At 39.6% G+C, this 14,318-nt stretch overlaps 1 protein-coding gene across 1 annotated transcript; it reads left to right on the forward strand.

The window, feature by feature from the left end:
• The first annotated feature begins 1,247 nt into the window (after window positions 1–1,247).
• Window positions 1,248–11,273, forward strand: LOC116965711. Its single transcript, XM_033010169.2, has 7 exons — window positions 1,248–1,341; window positions 3,035–3,100; window positions 3,194–3,285; window positions 4,617–5,197; window positions 5,739–5,819; window positions 7,849–7,948; window positions 11,042–11,273. Exons 2-7 carry the CDS (start codon window positions 3,041–3,043, stop codon window positions 11,271–11,273), a joined length of 1,146 nt encoding a protein of 381 aa, XP_032866060.2. The 5' UTR covers window positions 1,248–1,341; window positions 3,035–3,040.
• Window positions 11,274–14,318: the final 3,045 nt, after the last annotated feature.

Below are 14,318 nucleotides of genomic sequence, written 5' to 3' on the forward strand. Positions count from 1 at the left end.
ATCAGAGCAAAAGGGACAACATGTAGAACATATATTTATGTGATCAGCTGAGTTCATGAAGCCAATTTTCTCAGAGGGTTGGTTTTTTTCCTCCCCAGAATGACTCCAGCACCATTCATAATCACTGAGGCATTGTGAATCGCAATGACGACAGAGGTGGCTTGTGCTTTAGTACTACATGTGGAGTTGGCCAGCTGATTTGTGCCACACAGTCCAGCAGAGTTTAGCCTGCCTCTTTGGTGGGGACACTTCCTTGGGCCCCTGTTGTTACCTAGCTGCTGATTTTCACAAAGTGTGTCCAAGGGTCATTATCTTTGGGTATGTTATTCTACCAAATCTGCCTGAAACTGGACATTTGCATAAATCTCCTTTCCTTAAAAAAAGTAGGCTGAAAATAAATTGTAGAGTGGAGTCGCACTTTACTTAACAGTGGATATGAATAAGACCTAGCAGAGTGAAAGAAAATGGGCAGTGCTAGAAGAGGCAGGATTAACGATGTGTCCCAACAGTTTGTGGTGATGCTGCACTTAAGTGCTGTTCCTGGGCCCAGGAGCACTCCATAAGCCGTGGTCATGAGGCTTGCAGAGAAGAGGGCATGCTGGAAGGAGCAAAGTTAAGCACCTTCCAGGTTACACTGCTTCCAGCTCCAGAATTAGCACTATACTCTGTGTAAGAGATAATACAGGATAATAGCATGATAACCAATGTGCAAAGATAGGAATGCTGAATGAAAAAATTGCAAAGTGGGAGTAAGAAGCTGGACTGACTGCATTAACAAAGAGAACATTAATGTGAACAGACTGACAGCTGGACTCCATGTTCCCCACCTGGCTGCTTTTAAGAGGACTTAGTCTCTTAGAAGCAGACAGAAGGAGCTATATCTTGTAGCATGCCCTTACCAGCTCAGATTTTTTTTGTCCTTCTGTTATTGCCATTCCGCTGTTCGTAGCATTTAATACACACTATATTAATGAATGCTACATTTTCCAACTTCATGCTATACTTGGAAGCATAATAAGAAGACAGGCAGGCTGTAGGCCAGAAGAGACATGTGAATACCATTTTTAGGTGGAGGAAGATACTGGGGTTTTTTGTTTTCTCACAGTGACTATTCCTTTTTCTGAACCAGTATCCCAGACAAAGGCAGGCAGTGGCTGGGGAGTTAAGGGAAGGGCTGAATGCAGTCCAAAACATGTGGTAACTAAGCAGCAGGACTTGAAACACTTTCCTTAAAGACAGCACAGAGACTCACCTCTTCTTTTTCTTCCAAGGAGGCAGCTCCCTTTGCACTATTTTGCTAGCAAAAGAAGTTACAGTCTTCAGGAAAAGTCTTCTTTCAGGGTATGCTGTGTTTTATTTTGTGTCTTCTTTTCAAGCTGTGTGTAAGTGTCAAGAAATGGCATGGAATGGAGTGGGGGAGCTGTCTCTGACAGCTGTGGATTAATCCTGGAATGAAGGGGAGGAGGGACGACTAGGGAGTAAATGGCCTATGTCAGTCCCAAGAAGAATTGAACAGAGGGATGTTATATTTGTTTCTATTTCTGGGACTGATGCCATTATTTATGTGTTTATGACACTTTAATACTCTTTTTCCTAGTTTAAGGCTAAAACTCAGTCCTTACTCAGCTCTAAAAATTCACCAAAGTCAGTGGGACAATTTTTATGACTAGAGGTTTAATATCAGGTCTAAAGGCTGGATGTAAACAAAGAAAATATTTCTTGCATGAGAGCAAATATGTCTTACAAACTCTAGAAGGAAAGGTATTCCTCCTCACCAATTGCTGAGGACCGGGAGCACTTGTACTTTCTCAGCCATCATCACCCATAGCACTCACTATGGGAATGAGAGCTGTCACCTAATAGTGTCTTCCTTAGCATGGACAAGATAAAAGGCTTCCTTAACTCTGAAACCACTGCTTCTCTAAGATGTTACCTAAAACTTAGGTGAAGTAGCTAAATCAGAGTTAAAAGTAACAAAAGCAGCCAAAGAATTCACATTTAACACTGTTCACTGCGGACTTCTTTCCACATTCCTCGGTGATTTCTTTTTCTTTTTATCAAACACCAGTTTGATTATGGCCTGTCAGCCGTAATCCAGACATCCTGGCTTGCATAAACTAGTGTCAGTACATCAACATCCTTTGGAGGACAGGTTTTTAAAGGATGCAAAGAGTGCTTCTAAGAAGAAATTTAATCTGTTTTACTGCTGAAAGTCACCTTGAGAAGCACAAACCGCTGCTTATGCACTCAGACTGGGACAAAGCAAACACTTTTCAGTTTGCATGAATAGACACATGCTGTGAATATAAAAATAAGTCAGTTTATTGCCTCCTCTGGAGCTCATTTTTAAAATTGCTTTTAAGTGACAAGATTCAAATGAACAAAACAATCCATTATCTGGACCAGTGCTTCAGAAAGACTCCTTATATTACTGTGCTAAGGAGCTATTGCATTAGGCATGTGTACAGATACGTGTGTTAGGATATGCTACAGTGAGCGCCTCCCCAACAGCAGATCTCTGTACCTGTGTGCAGTCTTGGTAGGTTATGAAAGGCTGCACAGAGTCAAGGGTCCCCACACTGGTATCTTTCAAATACATTTTTTATATTTATGATAGAGTCATAGAATCCCTTTTTAAAATAAAAGCATATTTATTGACATACTCACTAAGTCATAACTGCAGATGCAAGAAATCATCTTTTTCACATAACAAACTGAGGACTATTCTCAGAAATAATTGTAAGTCATATCTCATGAAAACACCACAGTCATATGAATGTAAATTATTAAAAGCTGATATTTTGATCTTCAGTTCTGTAATCAACTTCATGTAATTTAATCCACTTGACACATTAATGTATTCCCATTCATACACTGGTGGTTCCTGTATTATTTGAAGCAGATTTTCAAGGCCTCACACAGAAAATAATTCCTCAGCTTCACTGTTTGTGTAAAAAACATGAACAGTTTTTTTCTCACAGCCTGCTGACATAACAATTTTCCTCTGGGCTGCTCCACCCCCTCTTCTTTCTAGGGAGTAATGGAACCAATGTTTACAGCTGCAGCGCTGGAAGCAGGACCTGTATATTTCTTTGATCAGGTATTTTCTTTTACATCTAGGATATTCTTCTACATCCCTCTTCCCCTTCACACCTCCTCCAGTCTTTAATTTGAAACATTCATTTTGTTGTAGATGAAAACGAGAATGAAAGAGAGGGGCAAGATGGTATCAGAAGAACTGTCCTCATATTTCACTACAGATCTTTCCCCTGGCTTTACTCCCAGGTAATAGTGTGACACCAGCGCTGGTGGGAACAGGGAGGTTTCTGTCAACTAATTTTTCAGGGAAGACACAAAAAGGAGTCCTGAGTGGCCAAGGCAGAACGGGAGAGATGTGGAAGGCACATGACCAGAACTGGCACCCTGCCACACAGTGTGAACAGAGGGACACAAGTGGGAAAGTGACAGAGGCCTATGCCCAACTCTAACTCTTCCAAGTGTAGTACCTAGTGTTCCTTTCTGCTGTCAGAATTTCATGGGTTTAATATGTTTAACATACAAACCTTGAGCAGTTAGCTAAAGTGTGCCACATAATAGCCTTGTCCTACTGTTTTGACATGGACTGAACAGCAGCACATTGCTAGATGCAGATCTCTGTGGATTTCATGAAGTTCATGCCTGCTGACTAATGTACTAAGTGTTCACGGCATTCTCTGGGGTGTGACTCCTCCAGATAATTGGGTTTTAAATTCATGTTTTATCACATTTGCTTTAAACGTATAATTTTGTTCCAAGGACAAACCTTGTTTTGCCTGACTTACTTTTGAATTTCTGAAATTAACTCCAGGTTGTTTCAGTCTATGAACACATTTGCATGCACTCAACTAAAAGAGTGTAAGAAGCTACCATTGAAACTGGAGGGGGTTTCAGTGTAACTGTGTTGTTACAGCTAAGCTTGTGTGTCTTTAGAGGCTTGAGGACTAAGGCATTTTCAGTAAACTTTCTTTGTATTTTAGATTTTAAAGCTCCTAAAACTTGTTGGCAATCCTCTAATTAAACTGTTACAGTTTAAAATAAAGATGGTCCTCTCATGACCATGGAAGATCAGAGTTCACAGGCTGGGGAAAAAAAAAAAGAAAGCCGAACACAAAATAAGGGATATAGAATCAGCAGCTGCTGGAGAAGACTTTTTTAGACACTCAAAGTTTTGGTATATCTAAAAGTTACATCTAAGAAAGCAAAGTTTTGGATGTATTTGATTACCATTTTACTCAAGAGAAAATAATTTTCCATAGGAGAGAAGAAATCAATCAGCATGTTACATTATATTACCTTGCACTTCAGCAGGCATGGTCCAAAGCATACACTGTCAGTGCAGAAACTCCCTGGTTTGGCAATGACTGCATTAAATCTCCTCGTGCTGCTCTGCCCAGGTATTTCTGAGCTTGATATAGGAGTGTCTTCCTTGGAAGCTAATGTGGCTCAGTCTCAATTGTGAAAGGGAGTATTGCCAGCCTTTCCACATATGTTTCAGGTAGCAAAGCTAACAGGTCACTTTTCTGTGTTCTTTAATTGTTATTGCTCTCACTTAATGATACAGCTTTTTTTCTCCTCAGCCCAGTTGAAGGCAGGGGTGCCATCTGTACAGGGGAGTGTATGGAAAGGCATGAGGATGGTTTCTTAAATGATGATACAAGAAAAGAAAAACACCCAGTTTTGCAACAAGTAACTTGTCATTCCCTGTGTAAAACCACTACAGAGGACTCAAACCCAAAGATCTCCCAAACATCTTTGATCCCACAGGCAGATGAGGACTCACCACTGAATGTGTTGAATGAGTCTGTGGCTGCCAACATGTTACAGGAACTTGGAGAGAAATTGCAGCTCCTTGCTAGGTATAAGACTGGTTTCCCTCAGGGACCTGTGAATGTGCTAACCTGTAGCTGGAGAGAACTCACTGAGGGGCTTGATTACTGTACATGGCATCAGAAGTCATTATCATACAAAAGTGTGAGATCCAGGAGAAGCCAAGCCTCAGACAAGTTTGAGAGTGCTGTTCTGGGGTCCAAATGTATAGAGTGTGAAATCACTGCCATCAGAAAAGAATGTTACAAGAAAAGCTGTGCTCTACCAGCCTGCACTACAAAGGAAAAAAGAAAATCTGAGACAGCATCAAGCATGCCTCTAGGAAGTAAAGGTAAGGTTGTGCTGTGTAAATGTGCTGTGTTGTAATGTTTGGCTGCAAAAGGAAAAAAAGCGCTTTCTGTTAAGACTATACTCTCTGTTTTCTGGGTAGGCGAACATGCTCCACTTTATAGCTTGTTATACTGCAGTTCTCTGTAAAGCATTGTTTTGGGACATGATGAAATAGCTTTGCAGCTGAAGCAAGAGGTACAAACACTTAGAAGAACAAAGCTGGTGAAACTGGGCAATATTTCAAGCCATTTATCAAAGCATTTTTAGTCTCCTCTTTCAAGGTGAGTGATAGAGTCATAACACATTGAGCCAGTGAAAATAATTTGCATCCAGAGCATTTCATTCATCAAGTGTCAGTAATCCTCCGTGCAGAACCATAGGTTGGGGTCAAGCCTGTTCCAGCTCTCCAGGTGCTACTGCAGTCTTCCTCTTTAAAAAACAAAACAAAACAAAACAAAAAACTTTGCTTTTATGTTTTTGAAAGCTGATTCACCCTTGCATGTATGATCATAAGCATTTCACTCTACTTTCTTCCCATTTAGGACTTGTTGTGCAAAATGATGCTGACCAGTCATCCATCACAATCAGCTTCTCGCTCTCATCCAGCATCTGTGAGGAAAGAGGTAAGAGTAGCTGGCAGCTCAGCTGGATGGCTGGTGTTTAGCAGTTGGTTAGAATTATGCAGTACCTGGACAGCTGTTCTGAATGCCTGAATTGACTAAAGTGTGGTTTAGCATGAGAAGGGAATAGTTGGCAAGCAGTAACAACCCTCCCGCAGTTTGGATACAATCTGTTTTTAAATACCCAGTCCTTCTCTGATTATCTCTGATCATCTGCCAGCAAGGTTTTCTATACAGCCACTGCAGGTCCACTACTCTTTGCTAGCAGAATACAGGGTGAATGACAGCTTTCAGATATTTTAAGCCTCTCCCTCCTGGAAACCGTCTGACCACATATATTTGACTTAGTAACTGTTGCCCTGAATGGGAGCACTAATGCACTAACTGAAAAGTTATTCACAAGGCATTATACCAGTTCTGCCTAAAACATGGACAGATTTGATCTGAAGGGAATAACTGCTTACTCTGCACCTCTTTATGGATTTTTTTAAGAACATTGCCATGTGGGGAGATATAAAAAAAAAAAAGGCATTTGTTCATTTTCTTCCTAATCCCAGCCATGAAGTTGGTCAGGTGCCACCAGGACTGCAGAACTAAAATTCCTTGGCTGGTGAAAGTTAAAAGAGGCACCCAGCATAATAGCTCTGTAAACAAATATATAGGCACTGAAGGGAATTACTCCCTCTTCTGTTGTTTTCTCAAAATGTGGCATCCAGTTTCTTCTGGTTGTAACAGAGCAACAGCACTTCTGAAATGCTATGCTGCAGAGTTGCATGCTCTTGGTGTCTCTGAGCTATTAAGTTTGCCAGGGTACTGATTGTGCTCACAGGCAGCCTCTTTATTCTTCTGTCTCAGTGATATCAAGATCACACACGCATCCCTTCAGCACTCCACCAGTGGGTCTGCCAGTGCGCTGTATAGTCAGGCAGCTGTTGGAGTTTTCTTAATCACAGATGCATGTCAAAGGGGTTGAAACAATCAGCTTCCACTAAACTGTCCCTGCCCTTTCCTATCTCTTGGGAGCTCCCATTTGCCTGGTCTGTTGTGACGGCTTTATTTTTCACTTGATGAAGGGAATACCCAGCAGCAGGTCATGCATTTCTGTGACTGTGATTCTAACCCACTGAGTTCTTTTTTCTGACTAACTTGCTTTCTGATTTGTTCACAGTGAAACAGTAAATCTAGGGAAACTGAGTTTCTCTGCATTAATTTTAACAATTGCTAGGCCCATTCTCTACAGTCTGTGTCTGTAGCCATTCTTTATCACTTCATTTGGACTTTTACATCAAGTAATCTGTTTTCTTGATAGTAACCATTGCAACAGAAGATGTTCAGACTGACTAGAGATCACACCCTGACCATTCATCTTGGGTGTTCTGACCTTTTTAGAAAATCGAGTGAGAGTGAGAATCTCCAGAAGTTAAGAAACTTCTTCCTCCACACTCCCACGGGTCTTCTGAAATCATCCACAAATGCTGCAGATGTGAACTAAGTAAAATATACCTGCCATAGTGCAGCTGCAACCACAGACGTCTTACAGAAATGCGCACTAAAAGAACTCTGTGCTCTTGCTGCTCAAACTGATGCATGTCTTAATTTTCCAACTACTCCAGACAGCTGCTGAGAATAATTAGAGTCTGCATTACCTGCATCCTTTTTCAGCAGTGATTCTGGGCTGCACACAGATCAGTGACTGTGACTGATGTGGGAAGTTAAGGTAGTTCATATGAAAGTATAACCTGAAATTTACATGAATAATCAATTTTTCTGTATACCTGTCTTCTTCCTAGACACAATTTTCTGGTTTTGAATTGAAGGCACCTGCAATGCACATTCCTTCTTTCTCCAACTGCATTTTTTAGGGCAAAGAATCTGTTTAATCTGTTTAAGAAGGCAATTGCCAAAGCTTCAGCACTTTGTATTCATGTGAATGAACCTTACTTTCTATTGACAGATGCCATAAAACAAGACTGACATTAACATCAGTCTTTACTTATGCATCTAATTCTAATCTCTCATTCTGTTTCTGTAGGTTGGATTTTCCAACTTTCTGACTCAAATTCTGAAGATATTCACCAGAAGCTGCCTTATGTGAGGACACTGGAGAGGCCAGAACAAATTCAAAAACAAATGTAACAAACTGAGGTTTTTACTTCCATAAGCAAAATTAGAATAAATGACAAGGTTTTCATGATGTAGAATACAGATTATGGAAGACCACTTAACCAAACCAACATGCTAGTCTGGAGAACATTATTGTTCTAGAGTTCTGCTTAACATTTCACTCTTCATGAAAGAGAAACATATACTTTTATGTTAGCTACTATAATGGAAGATAAGAATTATCTCAACAGAGACATTTTCAGGGATTAGTGGTAAAATGGTATTTTCTGATTATGATTAATCTGCAGATAATCTTTCCAACAATTGTGAAAAACCGTTTGAATATCTTTTGCAAAAGAAACCATAGTCCATGAAAACAATTTCACATTTTGATAATTTGCTGTTGCCTTGCCAGGGCCTGAAAGAAGATTGCCCTAAGATATTGTGGCCAGAATCGGGCCTTTAGACTTCTTCATGATGCTTGTACTTAAGCCTCCTATTTTTACATAGCACAAGATAGCCTTAACACCCTGGAGTCTCCCCATAGAGAACTGACTATGTGTTTAAAAAATATGGTAGCTTCCAAATACATTATCCATTCTCTGAGTACCAAACTATAGTGCTAAAATAGTATCAAGGGATGGAGGATAAATAGTTAAGATTTAGTTTCCTGTCAGAAATAGTTAAGATTTACCGTCCCTGATCAATTCTCTGAGGAAGAAGTACTGGAATTTATAAAGCAGGATACTTTTAAATGAAAATAATCTTTGCTGATCACTAATTTTGAACACTGATTACTTGTAAGGGCAGTTATTAAAGTTAACCTGTATAATTTTGTATCTACAGCACAGTTTCTGAATTTCAGCTGTTACATATCCTGCTGTTTAACTGGCAAAACTATAAACATACTCAGATTTAATAAAATCAGCATTGTATCTCAGGTGAAAAATCATCATTCATAATAATAGGTTTATAAGATAGTAGCTGTATAAAATCAAGCAGTTTTCACTGTGTATGAGTGTATATGCTATGATGTATTGTACATTGTAAAATATAGTATGCTAGCATATTATTCATCGTGGGACAGATTATTATCACTGCTTTATTCCTTGGGGAGCTGAGTAGCCAAGTCCAAAGTCCAAAAGAATTGATGCTGCAGCAAAAACTGGGGTTTGCATTGTTTGACCAACCTCTGTATGTCACCCTCCAATAGCTGTATAATGTGTTTGCAAAGCCAAGAAAAAGAAAAGCAACAAAGCAGCTTAATATTTGAGGCTTATACTGGAAACATAATATTTTCTTATTATTTAAATGAGTGCTGTTGTCCTCCCACCCATGAGACATATCATGTCTTAGAATTACCTGTTTTACGCTCTGAAATGTACCTGTTCTTTATCCTTCTGGATGCTGGATTTTGGTACACCCCAGTCTGCAGTTATTAAGAACTGGATAGAACTCATCCAAACACTGAGGATACCTGTGGTTTTCTATGGTACAACTATTCTGGGGTCTACCATGTTACTGTTCCCAAAAGCTCTGCAGTCATACAATTTAATCATCTAATTGACAATATTTATGCCACAAATAGGGTCATAGGGTCTCCCTACAAGCAAAGTATTCACTTTCACTGGACCTGAGCATGTTTACAGGATTTGCAGACCCTGCTGGCCCATCAAGTTGGAAGTAAAATGCTGCTCCTCGTATTACAATACCCTGATGCTGTCACCAGATTCCTGTGTCAGTGCCATGAGAGTTGGCTTAGTGTTCTTGAATATTTATTCTTAGCCTGGTCAGCAAAAAGTTTATACTGAGAAATATTTTATGGCAAAATTGAAACAGCAAGAAATATTGGCTTGCAGACAAAAATATTCCTTTGATTTCTATCAGCTGATGTTTTACATAATCAGCTTTTCTCAACATTGACCAGCTTTTGTGCTCATTTTTTTCCTTTAATGGCTTCATTTACCTAATACTACTCTGATGACCTGCACATTTTTATAACTGCTTAAAGACTAGTAGATAAAAATATGGATGCATGTGCTCATATATACATGTAGAACAGTACATGCAGAATGTCCTAGGTTTGGGTTAATCTAACCAGCCTCAAACTCTCTCTGCTTCTTTCTCAAGATCAGTCATAGGACTGAAATAGATATAAGTTTGGCTGTTAGATAAAGATATTTTAAAATACTTAAGTGTTGTCCTTTCTTAAGAAGATGAAGTAAGCAATAGCAGTGAGGAGTAGCACAATAGGTGTATGGAATACAGGATGGTAAAGATGAAGAAGAAGAATCAGGTAGACAGACTTTCAACAGGGGTAAAGTTGACTGCCTTGCACAGTCAAAGGATCTCTGCTATGTACATGTGTAGAGGGTTGGTGCAGTCAGCTCTAGTGCCAGCTTCACCACAGGTGACTCATGTGATCTTGGGCAATTTACTTGATTCCTTTCTATCTGAGAGTAATGTGTTTAATATTTATCATCAATATTTACAAGGCTCCTCAGGATTCTCCTGTGAAAAACGATTTAGAAGAGTGCAAAATCATATCATTAGCTGTAGAGAGGTCCTAATGAAAGGTTATTGATGAAACCAAACAGAATTCTGCCACTTCAGGCTGATACTCCTTGGGGAGGGAATTGGAAGATCAGCAGGTTTTGCATTAAGTAGGAGTGAGGAGATTAGACAAGAACAAACATTTGGGTGCATTTTACCCATACTGTAGTTGAAGATATAAACCTAGTGACTTGCTAAGATAATTCCAAGTGTACAATAGCCAAAACTTTAAACCAGAAGTTGTCACTATCGTTCATGCTGGCCATGCTGATCGGTAAGAAGTCTGAACCTCCACACTCTACTGCAACTCGTAGGCCGAGTCCACTGACAAAGCACTGAAATATCTGTAACAAATTCAACAGGCGATGGGGCTGCTTGCTGGTGTTTGTGAGGCTGCCTGAATTCATAGCTAAATTAGTAACCTTGATAATTTCTCAGCTGTGAAATTCACAAATCAAGATATGTTTTCTGCTGGGGTCAAACTTCATTCTAAATGGAAGTCTTGCCTGAGGATTCTGCTGAGCAAGAACTAATCAGAGGTGTAATTTTTTCCTCTCTTGTGTAAACAGAGAACAGCAAACTTCCAAGCTGAAAGATGTAGGGTTTGACAAACCAATTATTCTCCGGCATTATGGTGATCATAAAGAAGAAACTTTCTCCAAGACATGGAAAGTTCAGACTGGCATGACGGTCACACCAGAGCTGACATATGGCAAACCTCAGATCCCAGTGGTCAAGAAAGCAGGCACAACACAGAGAAAACTGCACTATGGGCTGAACGATGGCTCATCTTTCATTTAATATCCTTTCTGTTTACACAGTACATGTGAATTCTAGCAGGAGTGTGAGGGGTAGTGGGAGAACTTCTACAGGGGGAAGATTCAGACTTCATGTGTATCTGAACAGCTTTCAAGACTCAACTACATGAAAAAGAACAAGATGTCATTCTTTTGTTTGTTTCTTATCAGACTGTATTTATATGGTACCAGAGCTATAGCCACGTAGTCAGACTATAACAAAGCCCAGCATGTGTCAAGTGGGTGGACATGCCTCAGAAAGAAATATTCCAGAATGAAAAATGCCATGAAAAGTCAATGGCATCAAACTGCAATCCATTTAGGGTATAACCTTGTCTTGAACAAAGATCACTTTATCAGTTACAGTCATCAAACTGGATTTGGAACAGTCTGCTCTGTCACAGGGAAAACCACCACAGATATTGTGCTTCATTAACATATATCTGATTCATATGTTGTTCCTGTGAGGAGGGTCACTTTTGGACTATACCAGCCATGTTAGCTCTGTTGGGCAGGTAGATTTTTTACTTAGAGCTCTGCTCATCCTCCATACTTCCCAACCCATTTGTTCAAGGAAGGACGTGACTGGGTTAGGAGCTTCACTTATCTGTATGCACCTGGACCCAATACCCAGGATACAGAGCTGATAGAGAGTGTTAGTGCCTGGGTTCTCTGTAGGGGCATGTAATAGAAGCCATGAAACTGGAGAATTATAACAAGTTAACTCCTTGATTCTCATTTCATCTATCCTTCTGAGTATCTTGCTGTTTGCCAGAGCTGCTGCAATCTCCTGTGTGGGGGTTTCTATACCAACATATTTAGCCCTTCTCCAGATCACTCTATAGTTGGAACTTTCACCCCTTTTGGACATGGCAGCATCTGTCTTCCTAGCAGGTAGGTAGATGCACTTGTTTGATGCTGCAAATTAGAGCAGAGAGCATGAAGCTCTAATCTAAATAAAGATGTGAACAATGTTCAAAACCACAACAGACATGAGAAAGGTGCTATCTTGTGCAACACAATTGGTTTTTCTGCAGCTTAGAGTCATATCTTAGTTGGGTAGCTAACAATGAGTTGGGTTTATTCTGATTGATTGTTTTTCATCTACCCTCTTCACTCAAAAAAATAAAGCCAGGCACAGTCTTTGGTGACCAAACTTTTGTTCAGACAGCCTGGAAGTCCATGGATACTTGGGCGTTGGAGCAGACTGACATCTACATGTGTGGGAAGATGAACACCACTTCCATCTGGTTTGCAGGTCACCTGGAGGTGAAGGAATCTGAAGGTGCAGGAATCCGTCCCCTCTAGGAGTCAAATGACACAATTTTTTCAAGCAGCTAAAAAGCACTGTGTTATCTAAATTGCTAAGCTAGACAGAAATCACTTTGAAAACTGAATTTCTCATTTGTGAAACCAATGCTGTGAGGACAGGATGCACTTTGGCTTAATAGAAAATTTCCACACAGAAAGGAGACAGCAGGCAATTGGGAAGGGGCCTTTTGGCTGCCTTGAATGCATGACATGAGCTGCAGATGCATATTCCGCACAGACAAAATGCAGACATGCTTTTTCCCCCTCCACTGCTTCCACTTTGTAGTGCCTCACGATGCAGTGCATTATACAGGTTGTAAAAAGAGCTGATCAAATGCTATTTGTTCTACATATTGTTCAATCCTCATAAGGCATAACTTTATGGAGAAATAGGAGCTACTGACAAAATGTTGAATAATTTCCACACATCAAAGAACTTTATTTGTAAAGAATCTTTGTGTCTGGCCACCAGCAAATATTTGCAGAGTTGTTTGGTCCCTCCCTCTATTTAAATGTGTCTGGCTGCCTTCTGTAAGTCCCTTACAGCTCCTTTTTGTATGGTCTGGTTTTAATAAGGTTGGAAATTAAGACTATAATTGTCTTCACTAGATCTTAGATGCATGTTTCAAGAAGAGTCCTTTAAAAAGTATTGATCATGGTTTTACATTTTCTTGATTCTATTTCTTTTGCTGGGTTTCATTTAATCTCCCAGGTTGTTGCTACAGCATCTTGTTAACACAGTTGCAGGGATTTGTTTGGCTACTTACACCTATCTAACAAAAGCTGCAGGATGAACACTGGTATTCTCAATATCCTCTGTGTTGATTTCAAATGCAGTTGTAAAGAGCAGATCCCCACTTGTGGAAAGCATATACACAGGTGATTTCCTCCAAAGTTTCAGGCCCACCAGAGCATGTAAATTGAACATCAGTAGTTCTCTTCTGGATAATGTTACTCTCTGTTTATATCTCTCTGTGATGTTCTCTTCATCTTAACATGATCTGGACAAAGATTATCATTGATTCCTACTTATAGCCCAGTCTTTTCCTTGGTTTTCCTCTTTTATGCTCCTTTTGTGACTTTCGAGTACTCAAGACATCTGGGATCAAAATTTCATGCTCTGAAGAGAACAGTAGCTAAAAATGAGGGACATGTTAACTTGCAGCTGCCTTCATTTTTAAAGAAGACAAGTTCATTGTCTTACCATCTTGAATGGGCTCTTGGGATTGGAGGAATATGTTTTATTGGAGCTGTGCAGAGAATGATTGTTCAGCTCTTGTATAAGAGGACTTTAAAAGTAGTTCAATGCCCTCATAACTAGTGGAAGGATCTGGCCCTTGTTTATTAAAAAAAAAAAGTCTAAGAGTCCAAAATATAAAAAAAAAAAAACTTTTTAAACAATTCCCAATTAGGATATAAAATCAAACCAAGCAAATTTACCTATACTGACCAACTTTACATTATGGAGAAGCAAGCAAAAATACATAGAAAATATAAAGTACAAGCATTAAATCTCAGTGTTCCTGGTGCATCTTGCTTTGTCCTTGTTAATATTTATGTATTTATTTTTGAAAACCCAGTGGAAACTCAAGAAAAAACATATCTTTTAATAAAGATTCAGTTGCTGTACTGTTAAGTTGTGAGAAAAAACAGTAAACCCAAGACTATCCCTAGTACTTTAAACAGTAAACCCCCAAATTCTCCAATCCCCTGTGTCCAGGGAAGACCATCAATACAC

Source organism: Tyto alba, unplaced genomic scaffold (genome assembly GCF_018691265.1).
Source record: "Tyto alba isolate M040663 unplaced genomic scaffold, T.alba_DEE_v4.0 Super-Scaffold_2, whole genome shotgun sequence".
Taxonomy (NCBI): domain Eukaryota; kingdom Metazoa; phylum Chordata; class Aves; order Strigiformes; family Tytonidae; genus Tyto; species Tyto alba.